This window comes from Odontesthes bonariensis, chromosome 19, assembly GCF_027942865.1.
Source record: "Odontesthes bonariensis isolate fOdoBon6 chromosome 19, fOdoBon6.hap1, whole genome shotgun sequence".
NCBI lineage: Eukaryota > Metazoa > Chordata > Actinopteri > Atheriniformes > Atherinopsidae > Odontesthes > Odontesthes bonariensis.
This window is the reverse complement of record NC_134524.1, coordinates 13,503,751-13,522,495: the sequence shown is the minus strand read 5'-3', so window position 1 is coordinate 13,522,495 and position 18,745 is coordinate 13,503,751. Positions and strand designations below refer to the sequence as shown.

The 18,745-nt window shown below is 42.6% G+C and overlaps 1 protein-coding gene across 1 annotated transcript in view; it reads left to right on the top strand.

The window, feature by feature from the left end:
* The window catches only part of adgra3 (adhesion G protein-coupled receptor A3), a 35,930-nt gene that overhangs the window by 2,134 nt on the left and 15,051 nt on the right, over nt 1–18,745 (top strand). Inside the window, exons 2-3 of the mRNA XM_075450970.1 lie at nt 7,688–7,759; nt 17,407–17,478. Coding sequence (XP_075307085.1) covers nt 7,688–7,759; nt 17,407–17,478 — 144 coding nt within the window. The remainder of the gene's footprint in view (nt 1–7,687; nt 7,760–17,406; nt 17,479–18,745) is intronic.

Sequence of the window (18,745 nt, the reverse complement as noted above, 5' to 3'; positions counted from 1 at the left end):
CTGCATCCAGGGCACTTGTGTTTTGTGGTAGTGAATGGTGAAATATGAGAATCCCATGGCAGGGTGCAGGAGTAGAAAGCAAATAATAGACTCCAGAAAGGGAAGGACATGGAGAGGATTGGCCGGTCAGTGATGAGTTTTAAGGCCATTGCTGTGAGTCGCCTCTGCGCAGAATTAAACCAAATTAGTCGAGATTATTCATTAATAAGCAGTGGTTGCATTTTTGTCAGTTTAAGGAATACACGGTGTGTGATTAATGCTGGCAGAGTTGGCAAATTTTGATTTTGAGAATTGCAGAAAAGCATGGCATCAAGTTTGTTATCTAGGTTTATGCATACAAAAGGAACCGTTCATGACTTGAGGGGCATATGTGAAAAGGCCGCAGGTGTTATGACCCTAAAGGCCTGTCAGGGAAATAGACTAAATGCTTCCATTTGAGACTAAATTTCCCTTTTAAATGAGATTTTGTTTCTCAGTAACTCCGCTGTGACTCTTTGTCAGGTGTTTAACAATGTTAAGTAGTCATTAGGAGTGCCCCACTGACTGCTTCAGCATTAACTTTGTGATGCTGCTGGCTTTCAGGAACTGTCTTTGAAATCTGAGACGGTGTAACTTTCTTTTATCTGGCACTTGAATTTGACATAGCTTGACATTTATTCTTATTCCCCCATAACGTCCTTTTTGTGTTGTGAAAATGTTTCACTAATTTTGAATTTGTTGATCTTGTTAAGCTATGGCCTGCTCCCACGATGAGTCCGCAAGGCGTCAGTGAATTTGAGGTCTATTGTCTTGTTCTGACAGAGACAGATTGTGTTGTGAGATGGGTTCCTCATGACTAAGCATTAAGCATAGACACTGTTATATGAAAGATGGCCTCAAAAGAACAAGAATTTAATTAGAGAGCACAGACAGAAAACAGTGCTGCCCTCAGGAATTTTTTCCATTCTCTGCTTTTGTATCTCTGGGCAGTTGTTGTCATATACTGCAGGAAAACAGCAGATCTGCCCTCCACCGGTTGAACCTTCTTCATAGTTCCCTGTAGACATGATTGGCAGTGAAACAACAATTTATCTTGACAGCACAGTCTGTTGGTGATAATTTATGACGTGTGAAATGTGCAAACACTCTGGGGATGCAGTGATGGTGTTTTACAGCACTCCTGCCGTTTAAGATGGGGTTGAGCGTGTTCTGGACGCAGCTGGTTGGGACAGCAGACAACTGATCCAGAAGTTTCAGCCCATTACTCTCCTTGTTCAGAAATAGCAAAGTCCACCCGCCTAGCGGCTCCCATTTTTTTGCATTGACGTAAAGGTCACATATTGTCTTAATTCTGATGTTTAAGTGACACAGAGGATTTTACTGAACATTGGAAGTGTGTATTTACTTTCTCTGACCTGCACAAAGCCATGTTCTCTGTGAACTGAAGGGCTTTTATGGGTGTGTTAACACCCGTGGAGAGATTTTCACCTATTGAGACATCAACAAGACCCTTTTCAAATGTATAAAGGAATCAGAAAAGCATAGACTTCTTCAAATGAAGACATTGTGAGATGACAGGTGGTTCCAACACCTGTATTGAACCATAATGAGTGACTTGTTTTCCTTATTTAGGAGAGCCGGGCAAGTTTAAACTGGAGAATCCCGCACTGGGCAGTTTGATGTCTCTGCGCTCATATTTCAGACGAACTGCAGAAGAGTTTAAGATTCAAGATTCCTTCAGTGTCACTATGCACACTATTGAGATATTTGGAGCTATCCATGTGGTGCAGCCACACAAGACAGTATCAGACGCAGTGTTTCCCACACATAGACTAATTCGTGGCGGTGCGCCACAGATTAAACACCGGCCGCCACATATTGCGTTTCGTTATTATTATTTTTTTTAACGCTATTTAAAAAAATACTCGTATTCGTTAAGCTGCATGCATTTCCTTTCCCTGCTCTACCTCCGTCTCTCTGTCCCTCGCGTCTCTCTCGCATAGCCTACTCACACACACAGCCCCTCCCCTCCGTGCTTCCCTGGAAGCGTGGAAGCTTGCTAGTCTCAGCGTCGCGTTAGATTAGCTCAACCGAAATAATTCAAAGGTTGGTATCACGTGCACCTTTATAAAATCACACATTAAAAAGTCCTATAAAAATATTTTATATTTTGAATACAATGTTGTCCCGTCCCGACCCGACCCATAGCAAGCGATTACGCCTTCTTTATAAAGTTAACTAGTTGCAAGTTTGCCGTAAAAAAAAAAAAATGTAGTTGGGTTGTCGAGGTCTAAACACTAGCAGCTGTGAATCAAATAAAGTAGTTTTTTTAAACTCTTACACTGAATGTTTGCTGCTTCAATCCAGATGAGTATTGAAAAATATTTTCCGCGATTGAAAGAGAGACGTGCGTGTTGATGATGAGGAGCAGTCTGAACCGGAGGTATCAGTCTGAAACAGCTGAACAGTCCCACCAGTGTAATTAGCTATGTTATTCATTTGTTTACAATGAAGATGTGAAAATCTGCAGATAAGCCGCATCTGTGTCACCCTCCGTGACACAGGTGTCACACATCCTTACGTCCCCCATAATTTTCCTTGATGGAGAAATTATCCAGGTTCTTAACTCCCAATGTGACATATAGCCTATGTCACATTACAGATCTCTGACAGTGGGGGGTGGTATTTTGGAAAAAAATTCTGAAATGGGTTCTATGTGGTCTATTTAGTCTGTGTTATAACCCCCTTAATTTTAATTTAAGTAGAAATGGGTCTGGGTTCTTAAGGGTTAATACAATAAAGTTTTGTGTGACCAATTATTAACGAAGGAATTATTTTGAAGAATTTTTATTTTTTACACGCAACCAACGCCGCCCCCCGCCCCCCCCGGCCCACCACCACACATTGCCTTCACATCTGTGGGAAACACTGAGACGTATAAATATATATAGTCTAAAAAAAGTTATGTACTAAAATTTAGGCAGTATACACAGTACAATGAATACAATAAAGAGAATACTACTATATAGCACAGTCATGACTATAGGGCAGGGAGTGGGTAGTTGCTTGGGGTGGATTTCTCCGGGGCACCACACAACAATTTGACAATGCTCTCCAGCTCTGCATCTCTGCGCAGGCATCGAAGGCCTCGCCTGCAGCACTCTGGATAGTTTTCTCTTCTGATGAAAATGCAAAAATCCCCACAAACGCTGAAATTCTCCATTGGTAAAAACTTTTTCGGTCCGAACTTTTTCTTTTTTTTCTGACCGAAAATGTGGTTTGCATGTGGATGAACGGAAGAACGGTTGCTTTGCAAAATATTAGTGTGGACGGGACCTTATATCCTGTCCCACCCCGAGTTATTGCAGAAAGTAAGTGAACCTCTATGTGTAGGTGGGGTGTGGTTTACAAACGCTAGCCTATTGGCGGTAAACCTGCTGTATGGATTTTGGTCCATTTCTTCTCTTTTTGTTATGAGTCTGACTGTTATTCAGCTCCCCTGTGGTGCTTGGGTAGAAGCCAGTTTTGGAATCTATTCGTCTGTGATATGATGAACATGAAAACCTCTCCCCGGAGGCAGCAGTTAATATCAAAATTTCTTGTTTTTCTCATTCGGGATTCCACTTTAGAAACATTCAAACCACAGTCCCCTTCTTTGAGGCTTTTCTCTACTACTCTTAGCTGGGATGAACTTGTTGAACCACTAGGATAATTGGTTCGTCTTCATGCCATAAAAATTACCCCACATCTTGAGTGCGTGCATAGAAAACAACTATAACTCTTGACTTTAACCACGCATGTTTGCACAAGAGCAGCTGCACGGTTACCTGACCTAAATTTTCGGTGGTATTAGTTTCCCCCGACATTGAGTGCATGAAGTTATTCATTGCAGTTCTGCTCTGAGTGCCTCTCTGTAGAGAAAAAAAGTGAGTAATGCATTCCCTGCATTTGTGCTCCCCAAATGATACCACATGCCTTAGTAATCCGAGAGGAAATGACACAAATGTGTTTACAGCTGGCCTGTCCACCCATGTCAGAGTGGGCCTCTGCTAAATTACGGTTGAATTTAGCTTTTACCTCTCGGGGGCAGATAAAGTTTGTGAGATTAATTTTTATGGGTGTGTCCACGAGTGCTTATTTCAGTACCTGTTTAAAGTTCAACCTACACAGCCATGCAGACAGGAACGGACTATATTTAAGCTTTCTGTGCTCACCCAGCTCATATTTCTTAACACGGCTGGCTTAGTGATATCAAGATCCATTCACAAGTGCACCTGGGTTGGACTGTGCAAGTATGAGCACCTGGTTTTGCTCTCTGCAGAGGAGAGCAGGATTAAAGTCAGGAAGAAAGCAGGGATTTCCTCCCTTGCAGAAAAAGTGCATTCGGTTTGATGACACATTGGAGTGCAGTAAACTGTCTGGTTTCACAACAGTGCAAACTGGGCCGAAGAGTTACATTCTCATCTGGTTTCTTGGAGATTCACTTCCTTAAAGCCACACCTATGGACTTGTTTTCCTTTTGGATTCCACATCCCAAGACTCTAAAGTTGATTGTAAACTCAGGAAAAAAAGCTCAATGACTGATATTAGGTCAGATCATCCTCTAGACTGACGTGACTAAGTCATGCCCGAAGAGGCATCTGTGACCAAAAAAGAAAAAACAGGTGCCTGCTGTCATGCGTCTCCTGAGGGGATTTGTTTTTGGTACTTTCCAGACTGGTCTTTGGTCTAGTGTGTGTGTTATGATTTTAAGTAGTTCTGCAGTGTTTGCAGATGAAAGCCAAAATCCCAAAGGCACAGCATTGACAGCTGCACATTCAGTCAGTTTGCAGCCTTTCATTTTGTAGATCAGTTGAGCTTTGACTTTACATGGTTGGCTGAAGTATATTTTAATCCCAGACAAGCAATTCTGTCTGGTGTGTAGACGGGAAATATTTGGAGTGTCCCTACGTCTGTTTTCGTGTTACTGCTCGTCCTCTCAGCGGCGGAGCTGGAAGGTGTGTACACATTGCTTTGATTGTATGAAATGGAAGACCAAGACTTTACAGGAATAAATTGGCTAATTGATGAGGTTGTGCAACAACTGCCCTTTTAGAGTGTTCCATCTAAAGTAAATTGCTGTTTTTGTGCCCACTGGTTTTGATCTCCAGACTTAAATTTTTTTGGGAAGTGAGAAAGTGCTGCACATTTGAAGTCACAGGACCTCAGCCATTGGACCAGTTCCTTTTTCCACCTGAGCTTAGGCCTATTTTTCCATCTACCATACTGATGGTAACCGGCAAAGGGTTTTTATAAGCCCCACAAACATAAAGAAAGTGTTGAGAGAGCACCATTTGGCCTTGTGCTTTAAAGTTTACGATCTTATGAGGGAAGTGAGTAATGGCGTGCCATTTTTGTGTCTCTCTTAGGATAATGTGCCTGCAGGCAGAGGCTGTTGTTACCAAAGGTGTTTTTCTTCTCCCCCCCCCCCCCCACACCCCCCCCAATAACTAAAAAGAACCCAATACGACTTTCAGTCCTGTCATATTTACTCAACTTTAAACCAAGACTAAATCTAGGTCAATGCATTTTCTATGTCAATTAAACCGAGAGTGACTATTCCAGTTTTGGAGACGACTCCTTCATAAATGTCAGTAAGATTTATGGGATCTGTGTCCGTAGACAGGATGTGAGATTTGGTCGGATCCCACACGCAGCTTTTCCTGACTTGAACTGAAAAGCAGGTTTTATCTACCGTATGCATAGAGATGCGTGAGACTCCTCTTCTGTAGTGTTTGAGGCTTTTCCAGAAGGAATTCTGTACACTTGCCTATAGTCTGGGGGTGTTGGGAAGACTTCCGGAGACGGGACATTCAGGAAGCAGACGGTCCTGAGTGAGCTGTAGACATGAGTAGTTAAAAGACCATGACCTCCAATCAGCCTCGATTGTTTGCTACATCCATTTTACCCTTATAGTCGGTAGGGGTATTTTCTTCACAGCAATGCAGGAGTGCAAAGATGACTTAACTCTGAGGCCAAAAGAGTTTCTAACTTGATGAGGTTACAGTCATGTCATGAGGAAGAGGGAAGGACAAGGTTAGAGAAGGCGGGTAGGCATGCACAGTAGGGTGGGGGTGGAAAAAAGCCACGGAAAGGGCTCATGACTCTCAGGGGAACTCTTTCACAGATTTTTTTTTGACGACCCGTAGAGTCACAAGGCTTGAGATGTCAATTTGTGCTGCCAGGTTCAAAGATGTATTTCAGATTCATAACCTACTTTCTAAACCTAATTGTACAACTTTCTGTGAAGAGGAAAGCCCTTGTCATAAATCCAAACAACCTTACGTCAATGATGTTGAGTCATTTCTCTTCAAATACTGTCTTTGCAATGTCTTTGTTTCAGTCTTGTTAATGTCATCAAGAAATAGCGAGCTTTCCCATAACCATGTTTCATATCTGGGTAAATAATGTGCGTATGTATGCCAGTTATTCTTCCAAATATATTAAAGTTTTGTGACTGGAGTCATGAGAAGCTCAGCATCCCTGTTTGTATCATGAGATCATGTGCACACAGGCAGCGACGCGTACATCTTCATGTCTTCACATCTGCATTTCAGCATTCAGAACCCAGGAAAACAGTATCTGTGTGCAGGCTCTCTGTGAACAGCAGGAAGCCAAACAGCAAACTTCCTCCAAGTCTCTTCCATCCGACCCTGTAATAAAACAACCCCTCAACACCCTGTAATGACTCCAATCTGGCCCCAAGTTGTGGGTGCAACTAACATATATGTCACCCACCACATCCCTTCCACACTGGCCAGAAACATGCTAACCTCAAGTCCCTGCAGTGGTTTGCTGCTGGAAGTTAACTGTGCCATTGGTTTCTGACACCCTACGGGAGGAAGTTTGAAAGACACGGACTCTCAGGAACATGGAGACAGAAAGTGGGGATGAACTTGGCAGCTTGGCGTGTTGTGTACCAGCTTATAAAATCCACTTTATTACTCTAGGAGGAAGCAATCCAAGAATTCACACATGGACTTGAAGGTTGACTTGAAGGACTTGACTAAAACTTTAGTATAACGGGACTCGTTTCTTGTTTTGTACATAGTTTGTATAGAGTTCTGTAAGCAACCTGCAATTCTCATTTTTAGTTTATGTGCCTTTGAATCGGTGTTAGTGGTAAATATGATGGATAGGCTGCTTTTTCTGTGAACAACACTTTTTCTGTATTTCTGTGTGTGTTGACCTTGGCTTTTTGTGTGGATGACCTTTAAATATGCACACAGCGTCAATGTTGTAAACATGTGTCCTGTGGCTTGTGTGCCATCAGTTCCTCACTGCTGCTGAGCATCACATTGGGATTTGTTTACCATTTCACATCTCTGTAAATGGAAGCTGAGAGAGGCAACAGCACAAATAGCTGTGAGACTAAACATTATTATGTGTCAAAGTATCAGAAAGTGTGTCATCCTTCCGCTAATTGAAAGATAGACAGTTGATCCTTTTGATTTCACACATTCCTTGTTGATGTTTTGGGTGCTGTGGCTGGTGTGCTCGTGGGTAGCTGTTTTCTGCCAGATGTTGAATTGGACTTGATGTGTGATAAAGAAACACTTCAGCTGTTGAACACATGCAACGCAATGTATTGGACATGTGCGTCACGCACAGCTGCTGTCTTTAGCATTTTCTGTTGCTTTGTATTCATACCTGTTTTTCATTTCTGCAGAAATTTGAACAACAACAAGATTCAAGAACTCAAAAATGGATCGTTCTTTGGACTGTCTGTTTTGGAAAAATTGTAAGTAAAGCCATTTAAGCTTATTCAACCAGCACATTTCAGTTGCATTGATCTATGTATGTTTTTGCAGTCACCACATCCGACTCTTTAGAAGGAAAATATGTTTCCGGAATAAGATTCTCTGCAAAATAAAGAAATCCATCTTTTTTCCCCCTTTTTTTTTTAAATTCATATTTGCAAAGCAGTCAGTTGCATGGATTTTGAAAAATATCTCCAATACTCTTCACATCTGAGGCTTGAGCTTGTCGTCAGAACCTCCCTTTGGTATTTAACATTTTATCTACGAGTGCATAAGCAGAAGCCATCCATCACTCCACAAGTGAAGCTTTGACTTTTGGAGCCGGAGGTTTGCAAAACACACATTGGCGTCATGCCAGCGGAACATCCAGCTCACAGAAAACGAGGAGGCATCCACACAGCACTTAGCATCAGTTGAGACTCTCAGTCTATGGTGGAAGGCTGGAGATAATACGAGAAGCGGCTAATTACAGGAATAGCCCCAAGGTCTCGGTAGTTGTCTGCCTGGTGACATGCTCTTGACATACAGCTTTACAGATAGTCCTGGGATGGGACCATCTTTCTTCTCAAGGAATGACAATAGCCGCTTTCGGACTGTAGGAACCTTTGGCAGTTCTAATAACCTTTTAATCTGCGGGGCCGTTTTCTCCCGTGTTCGGACATACAGGAACTCGGGGCTTTCTCCCTTAGTTCCTATAACTATTTAGCTCCTTCTCCGAGGTCGGGTCTTTTCATAGTTCTTATAGAACGAATCTAACGGAGGTGTGTGGTGGTCGGTAGCTACGCCCCATGTCATACTATCACGGCTGAAATGTTTCCTCCTAGACACAGACACAACCGGCGGGTGTTTAATTAGTTAAACTTACACTGGTCTCATTTGTCTGCAGCGCTCTGCTCTCCTTTCTTACTTCATGAAATGAAAAAGTATCATCTCCTGACTCTCTCTGTGAGCTTTTCCAGCCTCGATATTAGACGCCTGATGTGATTGTTCATGATTAATATCACCATCATGCAGACCATAAACACGGTGGCCTCCCCGCTCTCCATATTAGCTTCTTGGTGGTGTTTTTTCTACTCTCCTTACTTTTACCGTTTTGTTTTGTGTTTGAATGTAGCGCTAAACGGCTAACGGCTAACGGCTAACAAGTCACTGAAGCAGACGGCTGCGCGCGGCACATCAGTCCCTATCAGGTCCCGACTCATGTGCGAATGCAGACTGAAACAGTTCCGCTGGGGAAGGATAGTTATCAGAACGAAATTCGAGGAGGGTAGTTCTGATAACTACTTTCTTAGAACGGTCTGTCCGAAAGCGGCTATTAAAGCAACTTTGCTGCTTCTTTAAGATTTGGCAGATTTTGTTGTTAATGTCTGTGAAGCTTCTGGATTTACTGAGAATCTAAAGAGGGTTAAGGAAACTTATTTTGGGCATTCATTTGTCCATGTTCTTTAGAGCTTTTTTCACGTATATATTGCAGCTTATCAGCGGGGGGGTTTGTCATTTTTCGTATGCCAGACAGAGGGGCCAGTCATGTGACTCTGATGCTAGGAATGTTATCACCCGTGTTACCTACCAGCAGAGGATTCAAGAAAATGGCTCTGGGCCTGCAAATACGGGCCACCGTTGATTTATCGCTCAAGAATGGCTTCATGCAGTCAAAATAACCAGACCGTTAATGGCCCTGCTTTTACCCAAGGCTACGATAACACATGACTGCATTGATTTGGAATTCTAAGAGCATGTTTCTCTTGCCTTTTTTCCCTCAACCTGTTTGAAAAGAGCAGAGATACTGCAGATATATGAGCCAGTAGTCCCGTGGTGTTTGTTTATAAATATGATTTAGATTAAATTTTATCCTCAGTTGTCATATCATTTGTTGACTATGCCTCTTGATATGTTTTCATAGAAAACCGTCTGTTTGTCTGTTTTGAATTTCAGACATCATTATAAAGAACATGTGTATTTGTTCCTCTTCTCATCTTGTGGTCGTTATTTGTTTCTTCTTGTTAATCCCCATGTTAATGAGACATTCATCTGCCCAGATTGTTTAAAGAGTAGCAGGAGAATTCTCTCAGGGCTCTGGTAATTATGTCACGTGTTAGTTTTTAGACCTCAGGCCTTGAGAATCAGAAGGATGATGTGCACTGAATGTTGTGGCGTTCATAATTCGCATGAATTTTGAGATGAACGTGGCAGTTTTTAACCGATGGATGTGGAGTGAGTGCTGCGCTCTATCTTGCAGCCTTAAACAGAATTCTTGTCGACAGTGAACGTCTCTTGATGAATAGTGCCTGCATGTGTCCCGCTGTTGGGTTCTCACAGACTGGACTAATGCAACTGCTTCAGGAGAATACAGACATGTAGTTACATACATGTAGAACTATCCTGCTGAGATACGCATGCATTCGCTCTTATGGCTGCGGTGCGCATGTTCCACTACTTTATAGCACCCTACCGTATAGCTTGGTTTCAGTCACGTGGTCGTAAGGGGGCGCGGTTTTCAGATGGTTGTCAGGAAGTGAATTCTGCCCATAGAACTGCAAGCAAGATGCCCGTGTTTTGTGCTGTTTACGGCTGCTCCAACCGTTCTACCCGTGAAAAGGACAAAGTTTTTTTAGAATACCAAAGGTACACAAAGGTGAGAAATATAAAAAGCTAACAGAACAACGCCGTAAAAAATGGATTTTAAACCTACGTCTGCAGTCGGGAGGAGCAGAGTCTGTTTACTCTCGTGTCTGCAGCGACCACTTCGTCAGAGGTATGTTTGCTAACTGCTAACTTTGTTTTTGTGGCTCTGTTTATATAGCATTGGGGTGTTGTTAAATACTCATTTACTTAGTAATGATTATTAAGTTTCCGGTAGTCTAATATGGGCTTCATTGTGACTTTTTAGGCGTCCCTAGAGCTTGGGGTGACGCTGAGTCGGTAGACTGGGCTCCGACGGTCAAGCTCGGTTACGAAATCACTAAGCCGAAATCCAAGGCATCTCTTCAACGAGAGCAAAGGATAATCTAATGTTCCATTCCCACTGATGCCCTCTGATTGTGGGCTGTCTGCATCAGATCTGCGCTCATACCCGGGCTCTCAGCTGTCTGTTGGTGATCCAACATAGCCACTGCACATGCCTACCGTGTTTGTTGGTCCTCCTTGAGCTTCATCCTTTGCTCTCGTTGAAGAGATGCCTCGGATTTCGGCTTAGTGATTTCGTAACCGAGCTTGACCGTCGGAGCCCAGTCTACCGACTCAGCGTCACCCCAAGCTCTAGGGACGCCTAAAAAGTCACAATGAAGCCCATATTAGACTACCGGAAACTTAATAATCATTACTAAGTAAATGAGTATTTAACAACACCCCAATGCTATATAAACAGAGCCACAAAAACAAAGTTAGCAGTTAGCAAACATACCTCTGACGAAGTGGTCGCTGCAGACACGAGAGTAAACAGACTCTGCTCCTCCCGACTGCAGACGTAGGTTTAAAATCCATTTTTTACGGCGTTGTTCTGTTGGCTTTTTATATTTCTCACCTTTGTGTACCTTTGGTATTCTAAAAAAACTTTGTCCTTTTCACGGGTAGAACGGTTGGAGCAGCCGTAAACAGCACAAAACACGGGCATCTTGCTTGCAGTTCTATGGGCAGAATTCACTTCCTGACATCCATCTGGATTTCGCGCGTTCGCGATGCAGCACTGTGACGTCACGTGAAACCCTCCTATTAGTAGGAGAATTCGGAGCAAAACCGTGAGCTACTAACACAAACTACTTTATTTTAGTCCCGTAAACTTCAGTTTTAGAATTGCAAATGGAGAACTATGTTCTGGAACTAATTAAGTTTTATTCTGTGTGAACTGAACTTTGAACTCGCTTTTGTGAAGTGTGAACTTGCACAATACCAGCCAAATGCGTCAATAGAATATCTTTGATCTTCTCCACCAAGAAATCCTTTAAGGTTCTCATGGGTTTTTTTTCTTTGTGAATGGCCAGTCACTTTGGTTGTAAACTCCGCTTTGCCTGTCGTTACGTGAATCCCCAGGCAAGTGTACCTCCAATGAGCTGTTCCCATTGGCGCTTCACAGGCTCCAGCCCACTATAGAGATTACTTGATTGCTTGCTTGCTTTTGTGATTGTAATGTGGCCAAGCCAAGGCCAAAGGTGTCAGCAGTACTATTCTCTCTCACACACACAAACACACACACACACACACACACACACACACGCACACACTGAATGCTACAACCCTCTTCCTCTCTGAAATGGTCCTCCCACCCCTCAGTCACATTTCTCCCCCTTTGCAAACTCAGTGAGGGGAAAAGAATGCTCTATGAGTCTATTTGAGAGTGCTGAGGCTCTCCATCTTGCCTTCCTCCCGCCTTCATAGCTTTTCTTTTTCCTTTTTTCTTTCTGTTTTTTTTTTTCTTGTGTCCACAAAGGACCTCTCTCTCATTTGGATTGCCTAAATTCAGTGGTGACGACTGAGACAGCAGCTGGCTGTGAGCGCCGGAGAGGGGTAGAGAATTGATTACGACTGTCCTGCACTCTGCGTGAAATTGCAAAGTAACTGTGGAGACCACAATGTTATGTTGGGGCCAAAGGTTTCCTCGCTTGTATACAAGCCACTCAGAATCCACATTATCACTCCCCATAAAGAAATGGAAGGCCAGCGAGGCGGCTGTCACATGCTAATTCCTTTCTAAATCCGCTGCTGTGGAGGAATGCTTATTGTGGAAAAGGGTGTACGGATAACAACAGTGGCATGTGTTTTATCCTGTGGAAGTAAATGTCAATTCACAAGTGGTTTTATAGAATACAAACAAGTTCTGTATTTTTATGATATTAAAGTGCAATGAATGTTGCACAACATATGGTCTTTACTTTGTGACTTTTGAAAAGGGAACACTCAGCATGGGCACAGGCACAGTTGAGTTGAGCTGCCGTTACAGCTCTGCAAGGCTATCTAACTGGACCACTGTCCTCGCTCCAGTATACACCTACGGGAAGGGAATTAAAGGGGAACTCCGGGGCATTTGAAGCGCAATCCCATTGCTAGAGGTTGTCAAATACTGATAGTAGGACACAGACAGGTGCAAATCGGCGCTCCCTGTGCGGAGATTGTGCTGTTTGCGCAGCCTGTCATGCGAGGCTAATACGTGGTGGCTAAGGGGCAAGTGCTAACCCTTCCACGTAAAACAACAACTTGCACACTGCAGAAACGTCACACCACTTTATAAACCATCCGACAATAAAGTCACAAGCCTTACCATCAAAACCATATGCATGGTTCTGACATTACTGGCATGGGGACGTTACAAAACAACTTTATAAACAGCATGTCACTTACCGGTTGTTTGTATGCTCGCGCATGTGAAAGCCCAAAAGAGTCAATGGACGATACTCCCAAATACAAAGCGATTATCTTCTCTAGAAAAACTGCGTTCAAGTATTTAAAACATTACAACAATACATGCCCAGTAATATTGTTGTAATGTTTTAAATAATTGAACGCAGTTTTTCTAGAGAAGATAATTGTTTTGTATATGGGATTATCGTCCATTGACTCTTTTGGGCTTTCACATGCGCGAGCATACCAACAAGAGGTAAGTGACATGCTGTTTATAAAGTTGTTTTGTAACGTCCCCATGCCAGTAATGTGAGAACCATGCATATGGTTTTGATGGTAAGGCTTGTGACTTTATTGTCGGATGGTTTATAAAGTGGTGTGACGTTTCTGCAGTGTGCAAGTTGTTGTTTTACGTGGAAGGTTTAGCGCTTGCCCCTTAGCCACCACGTATTAGCCTCGCATGACACGCTGTGCGAACAGCGCAATCTCCACACAGGGAGCGCCGATTTGCACCTGTCTGTGTCCTACTATCAGTATTTGACAACCTCTAGCAATGGGATTGCGCTTCAAATGCCCCGGAGTTCCCCTTTAAAGGGATAGTTCGCCTCTTTTGACATGAAGCTGTATGACATCCCATATTAGCAATATCATTTATGAACATTTTCTTACCCCCTGCTGCTTCCTGTGAGCCGAGTTCCAGCTGAGTTTTGGCGTTGACGAAGGTAGTCCGGCTGGTTGGCCGGGGTCGCAAAAATAAAGCGTCTTGCTTCTCAAAACAATATGCGTTCAAAAGAGTAAAACATTTGCATCACAAAATCGTTATCAAGAAAAAGTCAGACCTCATAATCGCTTGGTGCTTGGAGTCAATGTTCATAAATGATATTGCTAATATGGGATGTCATATAGCTTCATGTCAAAAGAGGCAAACTATCCCTTTAAGTTAAGTATGTTTGACGCTGTTGACTGTGTGAGTAGAAGGTTCGAGATATTGTACGGTCTCTGAATGTTCCTGTTAGAGATCATTGTACATGTATTTGTATCTGAATTCACAGCATATCTTTGCAGATGTTGTTTTGTGACTGCGTATAGGGCTGTCGCGGTGAGGGAATTCCCACCGCGGTGACTCATAGCCGCTCAATAGCGCGGTATGCGGTGATATCGCATTTTTGTTCATTAGGCTACTTTCCACGACATGCAATGTTAGATGAAAATCGAGCGCATAATCCGTCTTTTTTTCCCAGCGATTCTGACATTTCACTTTGCTTTGCCTGTCATTTACTCACTCACAGACCAACATAGCAGAGATCAAGCAGCGCATACCCCAGTTCTGCATTGTTGCCAGTGCCACATGGCAAATATCAACATTGTTGCAGACCTGCACACGTTTCGTTTAGTAATGACGGAGAAAAACGAAGCAGATCAGTGCAGCAGTTGAGCTCACATGTCCGGGATACAGTTTTTGTTTTAAACAGACTGCCCGCCGTCCAACCAACCCAAGCTGAACTTTAACTGTTTCCGCGAACAGACAATTCACAAACTACTCTGAGAATACGTTTCACCTACACAGTTTTGTTGAAATGATCAGGTATTTCCCAACAGCAAATGTGCACACCAAGCTGTGGTTCTGTGGAAGCTAGTTTTTTGTTGATATTAGACGGTCGCATTTACAACGTTAAACATGGATAATAAGGGAAGATTCAAAGCCATAAAGTGTCCGGACTAGGCAGAGGAGTAAAGCCGAGATAAAGGTAGGCCACTGCATTTTATTTTAACTTCTATTGCTACGACACTGAGTAGGCATATTCTTGTAATATCAGCTGCTGGGGGAGAATGAGACCACAACGAGTGGCATGCAGACGTGTGTGCGTGTGCGGTGCCTATATGCAAAGATGACGACAGAAACGCGGCACCTAGCTGTGTTAATGTGTTTCTCCTGCCTTGCGGGGAATATACAATGTATAATTATTACTGTGCAGTCTTAAAAACTCTTTTAGTTTCTCGAGTTGTTCTGCGCGTGCAAGGGGGCGTGCGGTGGGCGGTGGTGGCGGTGGCCTGGACACGCACCGCGGAGGTCCTCTCAGCACCGCGGTGATTGCATTTTGCGGTTATCGCGACAGCCCTAACTGCGTATGCCTGTCTGCAGCAGAGTGTAATCAGCCTTTGACAAACAAATAATTATTGTATCAGTCAGACCAAAACCAGACTTTTAAATTGCATGTAAACATGATGGTTCCACTGAAATCTTGCAAGGTCGTAGCGTCATCTGACAAAACCGCTATTCAAGTAACTTAAAGACGTCTGTTTTGTGAATTCAGCTCCACTTACACGTACGATGGTCTCCCACAGAGAAAGTTAGAAGCAGCAGAAGGTCTTCAACGTTTACTTACACAGTTCACGGCGTCCAGCTTATTTAACCTGATTTCCCCTCCTGTGCGGGTATATTGGAACGAGGATGGTGGTCCAGTTACATGCACAGTTGAGTGGAGCTAAGGCCAGAGGTTAACTTGGTCATTTACCTGTTCTGACAGACGGCAAAAGGCGACAGTGGAAATGATGAACAAAGGTGAAGGGATGCACGTTTTTCTAGAGTTGACAGTTACTGCATGTGTGAGAAAACTTCTATAAGAGGCAGACAAAAGTCCTTTCTCACACAAAAAACAATTATTTTCAGGTACTTCCACTGCAATGTCTGAAAAGAAACTTGGAAAAGCAGTTTAAATTCAACTCTTGCCAGTACATTTGCCCTTAAAAACTGCAGTGGTTGCAAAACTACCCTCCTGTTTGGAGCCACTTCAATAACATTTCTGGAACACACCTAGAAAAGCTCTGCCAGCTATTTCAATGCCAGTATGTCAAGAAAACATGGAGTTTTCTCTGTGCAAATAGATTCCAAAGACCGCAGACCACACAGATCCTGGCGCCTTTTAAATCTGACGGGCAGTCATGGGTGGTTAAACATAGTCGGCTTCTTTCTGATTCCCTCTATTTTCTCCACAAGTATTGGAATATCTGAGAGCTGGAGTTGTCTTATTTTGTCAGGAGCAGAAGTGGTAACTTCAGGTCACTGTTGCAGGTTCTCCTGTGTGACCGTGTTGCAAACCTCCTGCAGATATCATTTACTAATTGGTCATTTAGTCATTTATCTCCTTTCAACTTTTTTTGTGTTCACCTTTCCTTATTTGAATAGCATTACATTTTGAGTTTGTGCACTTGGCTTTAGGAGAGGTCAGCAAATTGTGCAACAGGCTAATTACTAGACTCAACATGTCTCTTTGTGCTCCCACTACTCTCCAAAACCGGCTCTCCCTGGCCACTTCAGGATATTTTTGATTTCCCTCTCCTGCCTTCTCATTTCTCTCTCAACGCTACTTCACAGAGAAGCCCGCTCTGCTAGCTCACATCAAAAGTTTGAGCAAGCAATACCTTTTTTTATTTATTTATTTTTTTATGTCTGCGACTTTTCTATGGCCATGAGATGACAGTTCCTTGACATCAAACAGGCAGAGTTACCCAGAGGCCCTTTGTGTGGGTTCAGGTGGTGAGTAGAAAGCCTCCTGAACCTTCAATGTAATGAGTGACTAGGCTGTGCCAGTGCAGGAGAGCGCCGCAGGAATTCTGTGACCACAAGCCTTTGAACCTCAGGGTGGGGTGGGTTGTGTGTGCATCTGTGTGACGGGGTGTGAGAGCCAGGGAACGCCTTTGAGGGTCGAGTTGTGACAGTAGTTATGTAGTGATGATAGGTGGTGGAGGTTGGAGGAGGTCTGGGTGCTGTTGTTGGATTTAAAAGTGCAAGACGCACTTTCCCGAACTATGTTATTATGGATTTTACTTCAGCATGCCGTAACTTGAATGTTCAATCAGGTCTGCATTATGCTCAACTCATGTATATTTAAAATTTCTAATGGCAATAAAATCACCAAAATGGGGTTGAGTAAGTTATAAGGAAAAAAATAAGCAAAATTCTGTTCTCTAAATAGTTGAAGCAGTAATGTGTGTTTGTGTAAAGACTTTTAATTCACTGTAATCACGTAATTGCTTTTTAGTCTGCGAATGGAGAAAATAATTGGCCTTTTATAAACTCAGATTCCAGCCTTGTTTTGTCCAAAAAGCAGTCTTTGGCTTGATGTCTAAGAAGAGTTTTAAAAGATTGACAAATCACATTTGAATACCTGGGAGCACTGCATTTATGATTTTTACTCAAAACAATGACTGAAATGAATTAGCAGAGCTGTTCCAGTCGGCTTGTTGCTGTCTGAATCCCTCCTGTCCTGATGTCTTGTTTTTCTCCCCACAGGGACCTGCGGAGTAACACCATCAGTCGCATTGAACCAGGAGCTTTTCTGGGTTTGCCAGCACTCAAAAGACTGTGAGTATTGATGGATCTTCTGTTCCTTGGCTGCTTTTTATATTGTTTTATGTGAAAATGCGTGTGTGTGCTCTACATTCATGCACATGTTCCTGCTGGGATTTCACTGAGGTGCTCTTGTTTTTTTGCAACAATCTGGTACGAATTCCAGCATTTTATAGGTTTCAAGTGCCTGCTTTAATTATTTTCCATGTGAGAATATGTGAAAAGGCACCTTTTGTCCTGTGTCTCTGTTAGAGTTTTTTATGTCATGTGTCACAAGCCTTTGAAAGTGGTCTTCTCGCATGATAAAGTGGTGAAACTGCTGAACTTTGAAGATATGTTTATTATCTAAAGCTAGTCAAATAAGTAGATTACAGATAGAGACAGTTGCAGTGTTTCCCTATATTTGAAAGGTAATTTTGAAGGGAACTTTTGAGTCTTTGCAAAAAGGAATTTATGAAATAGACAGGCTTTCTTTCTCTGGTTTGGAGTGAAGAAAGTGGTCTATGTCAAACCGTTTCTGAAGAACTTAAAAATATTAGCTCATTATATCTCCTCTCTTTTTAGTCATCTATTTGAGCTGCATCAGTTTTCATGTTTGCATCAGTGTGCTTGAGGGGAAAAAACTGTGTTTGTCTGACCAAAACCACATGTTTAAAATGCATATAAAAATGTTTGTCTGACCAAAATCGTATGGAATTGACCTTCTCAATGTCGGACTAACACACCTCGATATTGGTGTTGGGAATCAGACCCACATCTAGACTCCTATAGGCCTATAGGATGCATATCTCTGTATTTTTGTTTAGCAGAATGAAGATAAACAATATATATCTGTAGTTTCTACAATGAAAAGAAAATGTATTATTCTGATACTTTATGAGTGACCTACTGTTTCTGTAATGGATGTAATTTCAGTTGTAAAAGAAAAGATAAGGGTGTATTTATTTTAGCAAAGATAAATGATTATAATAGATTTCTCATTTTACATGTTGCATTTGAATGTTACATGAAATCTCGCTGGCTTTGACGTACAAAGCCATATAGATGTCAGTATTCATCAAGTTTACCTTTTTTCTTGTTTGAAAAGCACAGATTACAGCTTTTCAAAGTGAAAGTAGATTTACAACCTGTCCCTTTTTACATGTTTAGTTTTTACATGGAGATAGCTCAACTGTCTACCACTCAGTGCTAGTTCTCTCTCTTGGTTGCAGTGTAAAAGTGTAAAGTACAGACGTGCCAGCTATGGACAGTCTGTGCTGTCAGGTATCGAGAAGAATGCAGC